Genomic DNA, 17,252 nt, shown 5'->3' on the forward strand with positions numbered 1-17,252 from the left:
CACCATCTAAGTCAAATAAGCTCGGCAAATGCAATCTGCAGACAAGTCCCCCAACTCTTCCTGGAAGAGAGAGATTCTGGAGGCGCAGAAGCACTGCCACGGGGGCCACAACAGACCCCGCAAGACCTTGCAAGGCTGTACAGTTGGGGTCCGCAACACAGCACGCGGGGCGGGGCGGGGCGGGGGGGATGCGCATGCGCTGCCCCGCCTCCCGGGGCGGGGCGTGGGCGCGCGGGCGGGCGCCGGGGCGGGACTATGACGTTTGTTGCGCGCGTGGCTCCGGCTGCGCAGGAACAGCTGGTGCCTCCGAGGGCGGCCGGCGAGCGCGCGGGCGTGGGGCGCTGGGGGGCCGGCCGTGCAGCGCTGCGGGAGCAGCCGCCGCCGCCGCCTTGCACCATCATGTCCGGGCAGCTGGAGCGTTGCGAGCGCGAATGGCACGAGCTGGAGGGAGAATTTCAAGAACTGCAGGTAGGGCCAGGCCACCTGGTCCCGCAACTCTGCTGCCCGCGGTGCAGCGCCTTCCCCTTCCTGAGCCCCCGGCCCGGGCGGTGGGGACAGTCAGGGCCTAGGGAGTGCCCCGGCGAGGCCCTGGGGGCAGACGGGCGGCGTGGACCAGCCCCCTCCCATCACCCGGAGGTTCAGCTCTTCGTCCACGTGGGGCGCCGGGTCGCAGCCCCCCCTTCCGCCACCCTCCCACTGCCTCTCTGCTCCACGCACCCACTCCGCTGCAGAAAGTTGGTCTGTGGCCTCTGAGGCAAGTTCCAGGCGTGTTTATCTGTGGGGGTGGTTCAAAGAGAACAGCCCAGCCCCCACCTCCTTAGGGTCTCCCCAAATCTCACCCCGCCCCCTCCCATCTGCTTTTGGTAGCTCAGCTCCCACCCCGTACTCTGGCCGGGCGGCATTATCCTGCCGCTCTGTTCTGGGAGGGGTACTTAGGAACTGTTCACCTTGAACCTCTAGGCTGTGCTTGGGGATTAGGGACCCATATTTCCTGTCTTTGGGGGCTCTGACGCTGCTGCAGGCTGAGTTTGGCGTGGAGAGCATCTGTCAGTTCGGACAGCTGGGTCGCCTCACCCAGTGATAGGGGAAGCTCCCAGCCCTATCCTTCTGGCCCGGAGCCTTACATGGGGTGGAGTGAAGGCGAGTGTAAGGGGGGGTCCCCTGAGAGAATGGCATTGCTGCTGGGGGTGGGGAGCGGTCCTGGCAGCAGTCGTTCCTGCCAAGAGGTTCAGAGAGGCTCCAGCTATCGACCGTGTTGACTAGAGACGCCTCAGGAAACCTTGGGGTTGAGCAAGAGGGACTCGGTGACTATTTTTGAAGACAGGGCTGTTCCTTCTCCAGTCATGGAATTGTTTTTTTGGGGGTTGGCTTTGCCTGAAATTACATTACACACCTTCACCCCAGTCCTCTCATTTGGAGCAGTGACATTGTCCCTGTCCATGTAGCTCTTGTCTGCAGTTCAGTTGGCCTCCTACAGTGTGCAGAGAGGAGAGGAGGTTGCCAAGGGTGTTTCTGATGGGTCTTTCTAGACACGTGGCTGTAGATTCTGATCAATAGACCCAAGGTTGCTGGAGAGCTGGGGCAGGAACGGGGGTGCCGTTTCAGGCATGAACAGAGGGGAAGGGACCTAGACTCATCTCGGCCTGTCCAGCATGTGTAGGTTGATGCCTTCTCTAGGGCCTGGGTCCCATCCAGTTCTCAGGGGACCGTTTTGGCTCCACTTCCATGGAGAAGACTCAGCCACTTCTTGTTTTGTTTTGTTTTTGAGACGGAGTCTCACTGTTGCCCAGACTGGAGTGCAGTTGTGTGATCTCGGCTCATTGCAGCCTCCGCCTCCCAGGTTCAAGCCATTGTCCGCTTCAGCCTCCTGAGTAGCTGGGATTACAGGCACGTGCCACCATGCCCGGCTAATTTTTTTGTATTTTAGTAGAGATGGGGTTTCACCATGTTGGCCAGGCTCCTGACCTCAGGTGGTTCACCTACCTCAGCCTCCCAGAGTCCTGGGATTACAGGCATGAGCCACCGTGCCTGGCTGTCAGCCACTTCTTTTTTTTTTTGAGACAGAGTCTTGCTCTGTTGCCAGACTTGAGTGCAGTGGCACGATCCCAGCTCACTGCAACCTCCGCCTCCTGGGTTCAAGCGATTCTCCTGTCTCAGTCTCCCAAGTAGCTGGGATTATAGGTGCCCGTCACCACGCCTAGCTAATTTTTGTATTTTTAGTAGAGACGGGGTTTCACCGTGTTGGCCAGGATGGTCTCGATCTCTTGACCTTGTGATCTGCCCACCTCGGCCTCCCAAAGTGCTGGGATTAAAGTTGTGAACCACCATGCCTGGTCCTTATCCGCTTGTTAATGCTTTGTCCTACTGGGCTCCGAGGTCATGGTCGGCTGTGGAACCACCGAGTGGGTGTTAGGGTTGGGAATGGGAGAAGAGAAGAGGTTTGCTGTGTGACGCTTGTGTTCATAATTCCTGTCCCTTGCCTTGCCTTAGACAAGGAGGAGGAGGGGGGAAGAGTCTTAACACTTCAGAGTGACGCCCAGCGTGGTGGCTCACTCCTGCAATTCCAGCACTTTGGGAGGCCGAGGCAGGCGGATCACAAGGTTAGGAGTTTGAGACCAGCCTGGCCAACATAGTGAGACCCCGTCTCTACTAAAAATACAAAATTAGCTAGGTGTGGTGGCATGTGCCTATAATCCTAGATACTCAAGTGGCTGAGGCAGGAGAATTGCTTGAACCTGGGAGGGGGAGGTTGCAGTGAGACAAGACTGCGCCACTACACTTCACACTCCAGTCTGGGCAACAGAGCAAGACGCTGTCTCAAAAAAAAAACCAAACCCAGAAAACAACAGCAACAACACTTCAGAGCTATGCAATTAACAACAATTAGATAGCAAGTCTTGGCAGGCAGAGGTTGCAAAGGAGTTTGACTCTTTCTTACTTGGTTCTCGGATGCTCAGGTGTGTTAGGGGCAAAGGGATTGGGAATCAGTTCTGGATTTTGTCCCCTATTGCACAGCAAGGGTTGTAGAAGAAGGTCTGAGTGAGTGGAAACTGATGCCTCCTGCTGGGTTCATGATGGGGGAACTGGAAGGGACTGCATCCTGCTTAGGGGAAGAGGGACCCTGCTGGCTGCAGGCTTTGGTGGTCAGCGGCTGGGTCAGGGGTCAGTCAGGGATGGCTCCTGGTGTCAAGATCATAGACTGTAGCAGAAACTGCCGTCTCCATCTTCAATTCACAGATGAGGAAACTGAAGCTTGGGCTTGCTGATTGGCTGGACGGGGGCCACACAGCTAGTTAGTGGTAAAGTTGGGGCTAGAATTTAGTTCTCTGAATTTTGGGAGACTCCTCTCTTCCTTCTCGTTCTCCCTTCATGTTAAATGTGAGAGCTGTGAACTCTCAAGGTGCAAGGCTCTGAAAGTCTGTATATGGTGAGTAGGATGACCATTGTGTATGTGCTAGGCAGTTTCGGATATGAGATATTTGTTGGGAGCTCGGTGCATTGGCTCATACCTGTTGTAATCCCAGCACTTTGGGAGGACAAGTTGGGAGGACCGCTCCCAGCAGGATTGCCCAGCAGTTCGAGACCAGCCTGGGAAATACAGGGAAGCCCCTCTCTCTACAAACGTGCATGCTTGTGGTCTCAGCTAGTAGGGAGGCTGAAGTAGGAGGGCTGTTTGAGCCCCAGATGTCAAGGCTGCAGTGAGCCATGATTGCACCACTGTACTGTAGCCTGGGTGACAGAGTTAGACCCTCTCTCAAAAAAAAGAGAAAGATTTGTTGGGGAACAAGCAGGTAACAGCAGGTAGGTAGGTGGGCATACTGAACTAGAACGTTTAACAATAGAAAGGATTTTTTTTCTACCATAAAATCCTGGTCTATTTTAATTTTCCTACGTCTTCCTTAGAATCTGGGTTGAGGGTTTCATGTTTGTATCTCATTGATTCTGGGGTGATGTGTAACGATGTGTAATATCCCTGTGTCTTACTTCTTTTTCTTTTTTTTTTTGAGATGGAGTCTTGCTCTGTCATCCAGGCTAGAGTGCAGTGGCACGATCTTGGCTCACTGCAACCTTGCCTCCCGGATTCAAGCTATTCTCCTGCCTCAGCCTCCTGAGTAGCTGGGATTACAGGCACCTGCCACCATGCCTGACTAATTTTTATATTTTTAGCAGAAACGGGGTTTCACCATCTTGGCCAGGTTGGTCTCGAACTCCTGACCTTGTGATCCACCCTCCTTAGCTTCCCAAAGTGCTGGGATTACAGGCGTGAGCCACCACGCCTGGCTACCTTTTTGCTTTTTTAGTTGAGACGGAGTTTCACCGTGTTAGCCAGGATGGTCTTGATCTCCTGACCTCGTGATCCGCCCGCCTCGGCCTCCCAAAGTGCTGGGATTACAGGCGTGAGCCACCGCGCCCGGCCCTGGCTTCCCTTTTTTAAATGAAGGAAAGAAAGAGCAAACCTAATTATCAGACCCCAGAGGATTTGAAAAGTCTTTGGAATTTCCCTCCTCTCCACCCTGGGAAAACCCAATGTAATCTCTGGGACTATAGAGGAAAGGATCAGTTTTCTTTGGATGATGATTTGCATGTGTCAGGGCCTTCCTGAACCCTGGGGTACAGTTGAGTCTCCATGAGGACTTAGTTTTTGGGTGGTTGGGGTTTCAGGCATGCTGGTGAGTTGAGTGCTAGTCTGAGACCAGTGTGTTCCTGGTCTCCTGGCTTGTGGTGTGACTGCAGAAGGTCACTTACAGACACAAGGGCAAGTAATTTAATGAGCATTTCCTGCCTTGCATCACTGGAAACCTGATCTTGTTCCTCCCAGCCAAGGAAGAAGGGGGCCCGAAGCAGCTTTTCCCTAAGTCTGACCTCACAGTGATGCAAGGGCATGGTAAAGATTTTGACTTTTACTGCTAATGACATGTATGTCCGTCTGGCTGCTGTGTATAGAACAGACATCAGGGAGACAGGCTCGAAGCAAGAAGATCAGCATTATTTCATTAATAAGCCTATGAAATAGATCCTAGACTCTCCATTTTACAGAGGTTAAGTCACTTATCCAAGGTCCCATGGCCTGTCAGCGCTGGAGCCAGGATTCAAACCTAGGCTGTTGAACACCAGTGTCTGTGCTCTTAACTACTGCCCAAGGCTGATCTGTGCCCTGAGTACGCCTGTTAGCTTTTGTTTCTCTTCTCTCTTGGCTTGGCTTGTGGGGAGTCTTTTTTTTTTTCTTACAGAGTCTCACTCTGTTGCCCAGGCTGGAGTGCAGTGGCAACAACCACAACCTCCGTCTTCCAGGTTCAAGCGATTCTCCTGCCTCAGTCTCCCGAGTAGCTGGGATTACAGGTGTGTGCCACCATGCCCAGCTAATTTTTGTATTTTTAGTAGAGACAGGGTTTCACTATGTTGGCCAGGCTGGTCTCGAACTCCTGACCTCGTGATCCTCCTGCCTCAGCCTCCCAAAGTGCTGGGATTACAAGCGTGAGCCACCGCGCCCAGCCGGGCATCTTTCTTTAGTAGCAGATTGTGTGGGAAAAAACACTGCACAGGGAATCAGTATTCTTGAGTTCAGGTCCTAGCTTTGCCATTGTCTGGTATCTGAATTTGGTGAGCCACCTCTCTCAGCTTGAGTTTCTTTATCTAAAAACAAAGGCTGACAATAATAATAATCATAACAACAACAACAACAATAATAACTAACTGTGAAACATAGATTATCCCATTTAATCTAAATGTCAACCCGCGGCCTGGCGCAGTGGCTCATGCCTGTAATCCCAGCACTTTGGGAGGCTAAGGCGGGCAGATCACTTTGAGCTTAGGTGTTCAAGACCAGCCTGGGCAACATGGTGAAACCCCATCACTACAAAAAAAAAAAAAAAAAAAACTTTGGACATTGGTGGCTCGCTCCTGTAATCCCAGCTACTCTGGAGGCTGAGGCTGGAGAATCGCTTGAACCCAGGAGGCGGAGGTTGTAGTGAGCCGAGATCGTGCCAGGGCACTCTAGCCTGGGTGACAGAGTGAGATTCTGTCTCAAAAATGAATGAATGAATGAATGAATGAATGAATGACAAACCTGTTTTTTAGATGAGGAGATTGAAGCTAAGAGATACTAAGTAACTGGAAAGTCATGGAGCCTGAATTTGAACCCATGCCTGCTGTGTAACTCAGATACTTTTTGAGTTCCTAATACAGTGGGCTCCGAAAGCATCCCAAGACTCTTAGCTCCAGAAGAAAAGTTTTGAATTCGCTCGGCCCCTTCTCTTTTTTTTTTTTTTTTTTTTTTGAGGCGGAGTCTCGCCCTGTCGCCCAGGCTGGAGTGCAGTGGCGTGATCTCGGCTCACTGCAAGCTCCGCCTCCCGGGTTCCCGCCATTCTCCTGCCTCAGCCTCCGGAGTAGCTGGGACTACAGGCGCCCGCCACCTCGCCCGGCTAGTTTTTTTGTATTTTTTAGTAGAGACGGGGTTTCACTGTGTTAGCCAGGATGGTCTCGATCTCCTGACCTCGTGATCCGCCCGTCTCGGCCTCCCAAAGTGCTGGGATTACAGGCTTGAGCCACCGCGCCCGGCTACCCCTTCTCATTTACATGGTGCTTTCACACAGTGCGCTATCAGGACTCTTAGTTGCAAATGAAAAAAACCCAGTCTGACTGGTTTTAAGCCAAAAGGGGGTTTATTGAGTCAAGCTAGTGACAAATGGCATCAGGCAAGGCTGGATCCAGGAGCTCAGGTGATGCCTGTGTGTGGATGTCTCTCTGTCTCCTCTGTGTCAGCATTATTCTCAGGCAGTCCCTCCCATGTTGTGGCAAAGATGGCCAGGTGGCCCTCAGCTGACATCCATCAGCTTAGCAGCTCTGGCAGAAACAGAGCATCCTTTCTCCCTTAGATTCAGCAAGCGCCCCAGGGCTGACTCCCATTTGCCCAGCTTGGGTCATGTGACTATGCCTTACTTAACTGGTCACTATGGCACTGATTGGCCAGGTCATGGTCACATGTCTGTTCCTGAAGCCTGAAAGTGGGATCAGTGCCACCATACTACATGAAATGAGTTGGGGAGGGATGGTCCCATGAAGGAAAATCAAAATGCTGGTAGTTTTAAAAAAAAAAAAAAAAAAAAAAGAGAGAGAGAGGGATGCTGGAATGGGGTGACATCTTTTGGCGTGGGCAATAGAAATTGTTGGCTGGTTGCCGGGCGCCAGGAATTAAGCCTGTAATCTCAGCACTTGGGAGGCCGAGACGGTGGATCATTTATGGCCGAGATCGGGCACCATCCTGAGCAACACGTGAAACCCCTCTACTAAAAATACAAAAAACTACTGGGCGATGGCGGGCGCTTGTAGTCCTTAGGGGTTATTGGAGGGCTGAGAGAATGGCGTGAACCCGAGGCGGAGCTTGCAGTGAGCTTTCGGAGATCCGCCACTGCACTCCAGCCCGGGCGGGCAGAGCCAGACCTGCCTCAAAAAGAAATTGTTGGTTGGGTGTTAGAGCTTACGCCTGGGAATCCTTGCCTATTTTTGAGGCCGAGGCAGTAGATCACTTGAGCTAGAGTTTGAGACCAGCCTGGGTACGTGATAACACCCCTGACTCTACAAAAGACACAAAATTAGTTAGGCACAGGGTGTGCACCCATGGTCCCACCTACTTGGGAGGCCAGCTTGCATGGATTACCTAAGTTCAGAAGTGAGGTTAGAAAGTGAGCTGATCATGCTCACTTTCAGCCTGGGCGACAGAGGAGTCCCTGTCCAAAAAAAAATTTTTCTTTTTTTTGAGACAGAGTCTCACTGTCACTTCAGGCTGGAGTCCAGTGGTTGTGATCTCAGCTCACTGCAAGCCCGGGCCCCAGGTTCACGCCATCTCTTTCTTGCCTCAGCCTCCCAGCTGGGACTACAGGCCACTCGCTAATTTTTTGCATTTTTTAGTAGAGATGGGGTTTCATCGTTAGCTGTGATGGTCTCGAAGCCCTGACCTCGCGGATTCACCCGGGGCCGGGCTTCCTAAAGTGCTGGGATTACAGGCGGAGCCACCACGCCCCGCAAAAAAATTTTTTTTTCTTTTTTTTTTTTTTTTTTTTTGAGACGGAGTTCAGCTTCACGCCCAGGCTGGAGTACAGTGGCCGATCTCAGCTCACTGCAAGCTCCGGGCCCCGGGTTCACGCCATTCTCCTGCCTCAGCCTCCCAAGTAGCTGACTACAGGCTTCCGCCACTGGCCTCTCGCTAGTTTTTGTATTTTTTAGTAGAGACGGGGTTTCACCGTGTTAGCTAGGATGGTCTCGACCTCCTGACCTCGTGATCCACCCGCCTCGCCTCCCAAAGTGCTGGGAGCCTGCAGGCTTGAGCCACAAGCTCGCCAAATTTTTTTCAATGTAAACAGTGGCATCTGTTGATACTGCTTAAACTAAGCAATGGGGTAGTTTAACGGGGTGGTTCCCAGTCGCATGTTAGGCTACACTGCATTCTTTTTTTTTTTGAGATGGAGTTTTGCTATTGTTGCCCAGGCTAGAGTGCAATGACTCCGTCTCGGCCCACTGCAACCTCTGCCTCCTGGGTTCAAGTGATTCTCCTGCCTCAGCCTCCTGAGTAGCTGTAGCTGGGACTATAGGCACATGCCACCACACCTGGCTAATTTTTGTATTTTTAGTAGAGACAGTTTCACCATGTTGGCCAGCTGGTCTTGAACTCCTGACCACAGGTGATCTGCCCACCTTGGCCTCCTAAAGTGCTGGGATTACCGGCGTGAGCCACCGCGCCCAGCTTACACCACATTCTTGATGATGTCATATCTTTGTGACAGTGCCTAGCCTGCTGCATGTACCTCATCTCCCACCTCTTTCACAGCTGATGAAACCGAGCCTCAGAGGGATTACATAATTCAGCTAATAAGTGGCAGGCTCTGGATCTGAACTCAGGCAACCTGATGGCAGCATCAAATCACTTAACCATTGTGTTTTCTTGCCACCCAAATGCCTGCCTCCCACGCACAGACCCCCACTGCCTCCCACATACAGACCCCCACTTACCGCTTCCATAACATACCGTTCATGGATTCTGACACATGACTCAGAATCTGTCCCGGCGTAGGACTCTTACACGTTAGGTGAAGTCATCCTTGGTGGTGTTTCTATGGTGATGAGTCCTGGTTAAGTATAGTCAGTGTCTGAAAGTCTATTTGAAGTTGATTTCTTAGAGCTATATAAAAGTAATCTCTTGTCTGGGCACAGTGGCTCATGCCTGTAATCCTAGCACCTTGGGAGGCCAAGATAGGCAAGTCATTTGAGCTCAGGCGTTTGAGACCAGCCTAGGCAACATGGCAAAACCCCTGTCTCTACAAAAAATACAAAAATTAGCCAGGCATGGTGGCGCAGGCCTGTAGTTTCAGCTACTTGGGAGGTTGAGAGGGGAGGATCGCCTGAGCCCAGGGAGGTGAAGGCAGTGATGAGCAGCCATGATTGCGTCACTGCATTCCAGACTGGATGACAGAGTAAGACCCTGTCTCCAAAAAAAAAAAAAAAAAGTAATCTCTTGAAAGTTTACCACCAGCAAGAGGCACAGCTCTAAGGCACCACACTTAAGTGGCGGTGTGGCCCTGTTGCAATCCACCGGACTGCCCAGCCACTTCTGATGCTCCTGGGCCGGAACGCTGTCTGTAAATACCATGAGATTCCTCTGGCAATTACTGCAACAAATGTTGACTCCCCAGTCCCGGATCTTCTGACAGCCAAGGTGTGTTAAGGAGGTGTCTCCTGATGTTTCACATCTGTGCTGGGAACAAGAGTCATTAACCTCATCTTCCCACTGGGGCAGAGCTTGGGCCTCAGAGGACAGCAGAGGTGGCAGAGATCCTGAATCTTCCAAAGGAAACTTGCTTGTTTGTTTCTACATGTGGAGGATGGTAATTAGACAAGTAGGGAAGACACTCTGGGCATGCCAGCTCACAAAGCTCATGTGAGCACTCCTTTTTTTTTTTTTTCTGAGACAGAGTCTTGCTCTGTCGCCCAGGCTGGAGTGCAGTGGCCGGATCTCAGCTCACTGCAAGCTCCGCCTCCTGGGTTTACGCCATTCTCCTGCCTCAGCCTCCCAAGTAGCTGGGACTTCAGGTGCCCGCCACCCACGCCCGGCTAGTTTTTTGTATTTTTTTGGTAGAGATGGGGTTTCACTGTGTTAGCCAAGATGGTCTCGATCTCCTGACCTCGTGATCTGCCTGTCTCGGCCTCCCAAAGTGCTGGGATTACAGGCTTGAGCCACCGCGTTTGGCCTTTTGTTGTTGTTTTATAAGAGAGGGTCTCACTTTGTCACCCAGGCTGGAATGCAGCGGTCCGATCATGGATCACTACAGCTTCAACTTCCTGGGTTCAAGCGATTCTCCCTCTTCAGCCTCCTGAGTAGCTGCGACTACAGGCACACACTGCCACACTTGTCTAATTTTTGTAATTTTTATAGAGGTGGGGTTTTGTCATGTTGCCCAGGCTGGTCTTGAACTTCTGGCCTCAAACATTCCTCCCATCTCAGCCTCCCAAAGTGCTGAGATTATAGGTATGAGTGCCCAGCCCTCCTTTTTTTTTTTTTTTTCTTTCAACCAAGAGTTTCACTCTTATTGCCCAGGCTGGAGTGCAGTGGTGCCATCTTGGCTCACTGCAACCTCTGCCTTCCAGTTTCAAGCAATTCTCCTGCCCCAGCCTCCTGAGTAGCTGGGATTACAGGCAGGCGCCACCACGCCCAGCTAATTTTTGTATTTTTAGTACACAGGGTTTCACCATGTTGGCCAGGCTGGTCTTGAACTCCTGACCTCATGTTCTGCCCGCCTCAGCCTCCCAAAGTGCTGGGATTACAGGTGTGAGTCACTGTACCCAGCCCTGGCCCTTCTTTTTTTTTGAATGGAATCCATTCTACCTTTTTTTTTTTTTTTTTGAGACAGAGTCTTGCTCTGTCGCCCAGGCTGGAGTGCAGTGGCTCAATCTCGGCTCATTGCAACCTCTGCCTCCCAGGTTCAAGCGATTTTCCTGCCTCAGCCTCCTGAGTAGCTGGGACTACAGGTGCACACCACCATGCCCAGCTAATTTTTGTATTTTTCGTAAAGACGGGGTTTCACCATGTTGGCCAAGATGGTCTTGATCTCTTTACCTCGTGATCTGCCTGCCTCGGCCTCCCAAAGTGCTGGGATTACAGGTGTGAGCCACCACACCTGGCCTTTTTTTAAAATTTTTTTTTTTTTTTTTTTGAGATGGGAGTCTCACTCTGTTGCCCAGGCTGGAGTGCAGTGGCACGATCTCGGTTCACTGCAACCTCCGCCTTCCAGGTTCAAGCAATTCTCCTGCCTCAGCCTCCTGAGTAGCTGGGATTACAGGCGTGTGCTACCACACCAGGCTAATTTTTTTTATTTGTAGTAGAGACGGGGTTTCACCATGTTGGTCAGGCTAGTGTCTAACTCCTGACCTTGTGATCTGCCCACCTCGGCCTCCCATAGTGCTGGGATTAGAGGTGTGAGCCACTGTGCCCAGCCTCCATTCTACATTTTTATAAGTAATACATATTCACACAGGTAAAAACTCACATAGCAGCCATGTACAGTAGTTTTTGTAACACAACTAAAAATTGGCAACCTGAATGTCCATGGGAATGGATCATTACACTGAGCACCCAGAGAGAGGTGAAGCAGGAGAATGAATAAACTGAGCTACCTGTGTTAACATCCATCTGAAAGTTGCGGAGGGGTATATACAATGTGACACTTGTAATAAAGGCAAAAACTTTCAAAACAACACAGTATATCACTTAATGATACCTTGTATGTAATCCAAGTATAAAGACTTGCAAAGAAGTGATAAAGACCATAGTTGGTGCTATCCTGGACATTCAGACAGGGCCCAAGCAAGAAAAGGCTGTCTCAAGAAGGTCTTGCTGAAAATAAGGGGCTGTTTACAAAGGTGTGGGCAGCTTTTTAAATTTGCTTTTTTTTTTTTTTTTTAAAGACAGAGAGGGGTTCTAATTCCATCACTCAGGCTGAAGTGCAGTGGCACTGCAGCCTTGAACTCCTAGGCTCAAGCTATCTTCCCACCTCAGCCTCCTGAGTAGCTGGGACTACAGGCAGGTGCCACTGTGCTCAGCTAATGTTTTAATATTTTGCAGAGGTAGGGTCTTGCTGTGTTGCCCAGGCTCGGGTATGGGCAGTTTAATGATTGGAGCTGGCCACAGCAGGGAGCTGTTACTAGTCCTGATCCTAAAAGGTGAGGAGTCACTAGAGCTTGGCACAAGCTTGTGCTGGGGGGGGGCAGGAGCTGCCAGTCAGCAGCTGTAGTGGGTGAAGGGGGGCAGTAGAACTGGGAGGAGGTAGGAGGAACAGATAACCCTGACTCTGTCTCCTCCCACCCTCCAGTCTTCTGGTGACTGCCATTGACCAAACCCAACTGGAGGGCAGTTCCTAGGGATCAGCCTCCCAGGGCACAGAGGAAGCCAGGACTGATCTGGGGTGAGAGTGGGTTGAGGAAGTTACCACAGTCCACCTCTTTGGCAGGGGCAGAGGATGGGAATACCATGTAGGAGGGATCCATGAGGCCATTCAACTCTGTGTGCACTATTCCTTCTTTGTTTTCTTTTTTCTTTTGAGACAAGGTCTCACTCTGACACTCGGACTAGAGTGCAGGGGTGTGATCATGACTCACAGCAGCCTTCACCTCCTGGCTCAAGTGATCCTCCTGTCTCAGTCTCGCAAGTAACTGTGACTATAGGTACATACCACCATGCCAGCTATAATTAAAAAAAAAAATTTTTTTTTGAGAGACGGGATCTTGCTGTGTTGTCCAGGCTGGCCTCAAGTGATCCTTTTTTTTTTTGGGGTGGGGGGGGTGGATGGAGTCTTGCACTGTCACCAGGCTGGAGTGCAGTGGCACGATCTCCACTCACTGCAACCTCCGCCTCCCAGGTTCAAGCGATTTTGCTGTCTCAGCCTCCAGAGTAGCTGGGATTACAGGCACCCACCACCAGGCCCGGCTAAGTTTTTATATTTTTAGTAGAGACAGAGTTTCACTATGTTGGCCAGGCTGGTCTTGAACTCCTGACCTCGTGATCCACCCGCCTCGGCCTCCCAAAGTGCTGGGATTACAGGCGTGAGCCACTGCACCCAGCCAACATACTAAAAGTTTTATGAAGAGAAACAGCTCTGTAGGCTCCATGTCAGTTATTTACGTGGTTAGGACCATGCAATTATCACTTACAGCAGAATCAAGTAGTGTACTATGATTGTATTTTTCTCTTGGAAAAATAAATGTCTTGGTATTTGATTCCTTACTGCCAATGTTTTCCTTATAATTACCCTCTCTCCATTTTGTTCCGATTTGGGTATTCCATGAAGTGTGCTTTGTTTGTGTGGATTGGCCTTGAACAAGGCAGCTGAGGAGCTGGGGTTTGCCTTGTGCTGCAGAATGGATTTTCTTCTTCCACAGCTGCCTGTCTGTGCCCCCAGCACTCTTGAGTTAAATTTCTAGAGCCAGGGACTTGATGGTGGGAGTCAATCATATTTAATGTGCTGGTGGTCCCTGGCCGGGCGTGATGGCTCACGCCTGTAATCCCAGCACTTTGGGAGGCTGAGACGGGTGGATCACGAGGTCAGGAGATCGAGACCATCCTGGCTAACACGGTGAAACCCCATCTCTACTAAAAATACAAAAAAAAAATTAGCCCGGTGTGGTGGCGGGCACCTGTAGTCCAGTTACTCGGCAGGCTGAGGCAGGAGAATGGCGTGAACCCAGGAGGCAGAGTTTGCAGTGAGCCGAGATCGTGCCACTGCACTCCAGCCTGGGGGACTGAGCGAGACTGTCTCAGAAAAAAAAAAAAAGGAGAAAAGAGAAGACCATCTTAGCAGAAAAATACAAAAAAAAATAAATATGTATATATATATATATGCATGCTGATGGTCCCTGCACTGTCTGCAGAGAGCTGCCTCCCATTTTGGGATGAGTGTCTCTCGTGTTCGAATCTACTGCTGCCAAGGTTAGAAATAAAAATAGCAGTTTGGCATCTTCTTTAAAAGTTAGACAGAAATTTACCATATGACCCAGCAATTCCATTCCTAGCTATCTACCCAAGAGAAATGAAAAAACAGGTCCACACAGACTTATATGACATTGGATCTTCATAGCAGCAGCATTCACGATACAGTAACCAAAAAGTCAAAACAACCCAAACAACTTCTGGGCCACATTTTTATTGCTGACTAGCAATAAAAGGAAACAAAACAAAACAGATCCATGCTACAAAAACATGACGCTAAGTCAGGCCAGATGCAAAAACCCCATGCTGTATGATTCCATTTATATGAAATATGTAGAAATGACAGAACTTTAGAGACAGGGCCAGGCATGGTGGCTCACGCCTGTAATCCCAACACTCTGGGAGGCCAAGGAGGGCAGATCACCTGAGGTCAGGAGTTCCAGACCAACCTGGCCAACATGGTGAACCCGCATCTCTACTATAAATACAAGAATTAGCTGGGCGTGGTGATGCGCACCTGTAGTCCCAGCTACTTGGGAGGCTGAGGCAGGAGAATGGCTTGAACCTGAGAGGCGGAGGTTGCGGCAAGCAGAGATCACGCCACTGCACTCCAGCCTGGGCAACAGCGAGACTGTCTCAAAAACAAAACCAAAAAAACAACAAAAAAGCCTCTAGAGACAGAAAGCCGGTTAAAGGTTGCTGTGGGTTAGGAAGAAGGGGAGATGGAGAGTGACTGTGAAGAGACACCAGGGATCTTACTGGGTGATAGAAGGTTCTAACACGAGATGTGGTGATGGTTGTACAACCTGGTAAACGTATAAAAATCCCTGAATTATATTCTTAAAATGTGTGAATTGTATGGCATGTAAATTATATATCAATGAAGTTGTTAAAAATGATGCTTCAGCCGGGCGCGGTGGCTCACGCCTGTAATCCCAGCACTCTGGGAGGCCTAGACGGGCGGATCACGAGGTCAGGAGATCAAGACCACTAAAAAATAAAATACAAAAAACTAGCCGGGCGAGGTGGCGGGCGCCTGTAGTCCCAGCTACTCGGGAGGCGGAGGCAGGAGAATGGCGTGAACCTGGGAGGCGGAGGTGCAAGGGCGGGATCTCGGCTCACTGTAAGCCCCGCCTAGGCGACAGAGTGAGACTCCGTCTCAAAAAAAAAAAAAAAAAAAAAAAATGATGCTTCAGGCCAGGTGCAGTGGCTCATTCATGCCTGTAATCCCACCACTTGGGAAGGCTGAGGTAGGTGGATCACCTGAGGTCAGGAGTTTGAGACCAACCTGACCAATATGGTGAAATTCCATCTCTACTAAAAAAATACAAAAATTAGCCAGGCGTGGTGGTACGTGCCTGTAATCCCAGCTAGTCGGGAGGCTGAGGTGGGGAGAATTGCTTGAACCCAGGAGACGGAGGTTGTAGTGAACTGAGGTCGTGCCATTGCACTCCAGCCTGGGCAACAGATTGAGACTTTGTCTCAAAAAAAAAAAAAAAAAAAAAAAAAAGCTCAGGTTGGGCACAGTGGCTTGCACCTGTAATCCCAGCACTTTGGGAGGCCAAGGCAGGTGGATCAGCCTGGGCAACATGGCAAAACCCATCTCTACTACAAATACAAAAATTAGTTTCATAACCCGGTCTCAAAATAAATAGATAAAAATAATTTAAAAATGCTTTAGTTTCTCAGTTCGGTAGAAAAACACCCAATGTGGGTGTTTAGAGATACGCATTTTTGGGGGTGCTGCTTAGTTCCTAGCTTGATGAAGGAATCATTCAAGCAGCCTCCAAGTCCCTGGTTTTTCACATCTTTAGGATGACATCTAGGGGCCATGGCTCAGTACTTTGGGAGGCCAAGGCAAGAGGATTGCTTGAACCCAGGAGTTTGAGACCAGCCTGGACAGCATAATGAGACCCCATCCCTGCAAAAAAATAAAAAATGAGCCAGGTGTGGTGGTGCATGCCCATGGTCCCAGCTTCTCAGGAGACTGAGGCAGGAGGATCGCTTGAGTTGGGGAGGTTGAGGCTGTGGTGAGCTGTGATTGCACCACTGCCCTTCCAGCCTGCATGACAGAGAGAGACCTTGTCTCAAAAAAAAAAAAAAAAAAAAAAAAAAAAAAGACTCCCCTGGTTAAGAGATTGGTAACAATGAGTCCAAGGTTCAGAGCTTCTTTTCTTAACTAAGTGTACTTAACTTTGCCCAGAAGGAAAGTTCTATTCTTTGCCATATTAATCTGGTTTTTGACACTTTTTTTTTTTTTTTCCTACGACAGAGTCTCCCTCTGTCACCCAGGCTGGAGCGCAGTGGTGCAATCTCGGCTCACTGCAACCTCTGCTTTCCGGGTTCAAGTGATTATCCTGCCTCAGCCTCCTGAGTAGCTGGGATTACAGGCGAGTGCCACAACGCCTGGCTAATTTTTGTATTTTTAGTAGAGACGGGGTTTCACCATGTTGGCCAGGCTTGTGTCGAACTCCTGACCTCAGATGATCCGCCCACCTCAGCCGCCCAAAGTGCTGGGATTACAGGCATGAGCCACCGTGCCCGGCCAACACTCACTTCTGAAATGGGGATGCTCAGCCCCAACTGGGAAAGTAAAACAAAACAGCGCAGAATGTGTTTGCTTATGTAATTAGGAAGTCAGAAGCGTGCTGCCTTCAGGTGTGAGCAGTTCCAGGAGCTCAAAAGCAATCACTAGGGCTCTGCTTTTATCTGCCTCTCTGCCTTGTTTTCCCAAACTGGGTTCATTCTCAGGCTAGGTCCTCCAGAGACTGGCAAGACAGCCCTATGAGCTCTGGGTCCCCATCTTGCTACCTTCAAAACTGGGGGGAAGAGGTTCTCTTTCTCAGCAGTTCTTATAAAAGCTCTTCCACTGAGTTTTGCTGATTCCAGAGGCCCATCCCTGAATTACCTGCTGGGTCGGGAGGCCGATGTTCTGATTGGCCAGGCTTGGGCCACGTGCTCTCTCCTGGAGCCTATGGGCAGGCCTAACCCCGCTTCTAGCCACATTTCATGGACTGAGTGTGGCAGAGGGATGGGTCCCTAAAAAAACTATGGGGACGTTAACCAGAAGGGGAATGGCTGCCTGTTTGGCAAAAACAAGGGCCTTCATCTGGCCAGCTGGTTCCATTCAAGGCCACAAGGCCAAGGTTGCTTGGAGGCTTGCAGTGCCTCCGTTGGCTCACCCTGCTCCCAGAAAAAGCATCTTAAAGCACAACCCTGCTCCCAGAAAAAGCATCTCAAAGCACAGGTCTAACTGAGGGCCTGCTGGAGACATCCTGAT

General features: G+C 50.5%; 1 protein-coding gene across 1 annotated transcript in view; it reads left to right on the top strand.

Moving 5' to 3' along the window:
* Window positions 1-292: 292 nt before the first annotated feature.
* TMEM120B (transmembrane protein 120B) overlaps window positions 293-17,252 on the top strand; it is a 65,931-nt gene continuing 48,971 nt past the window's right edge. Inside the window, exon 1 of the mRNA XM_031650839.1 lies at window positions 293-468. Within this exon, the coding sequence (XP_031506699.1) occupies window positions 400-468 (69 nt within the window). The 5' untranslated portion in view covers window positions 293-399. The remainder of the gene's footprint in view (window positions 469-17,252) is intronic.

The sequence above is a fragment of the Papio anubis genome, chromosome 9, assembly GCF_008728515.1.
Source record: "Papio anubis isolate 15944 chromosome 9, Panubis1.0, whole genome shotgun sequence".
NCBI classification, from domain to species: Eukaryota; Metazoa; Chordata; class Mammalia; order Primates; family Cercopithecidae; genus Papio; species Papio anubis.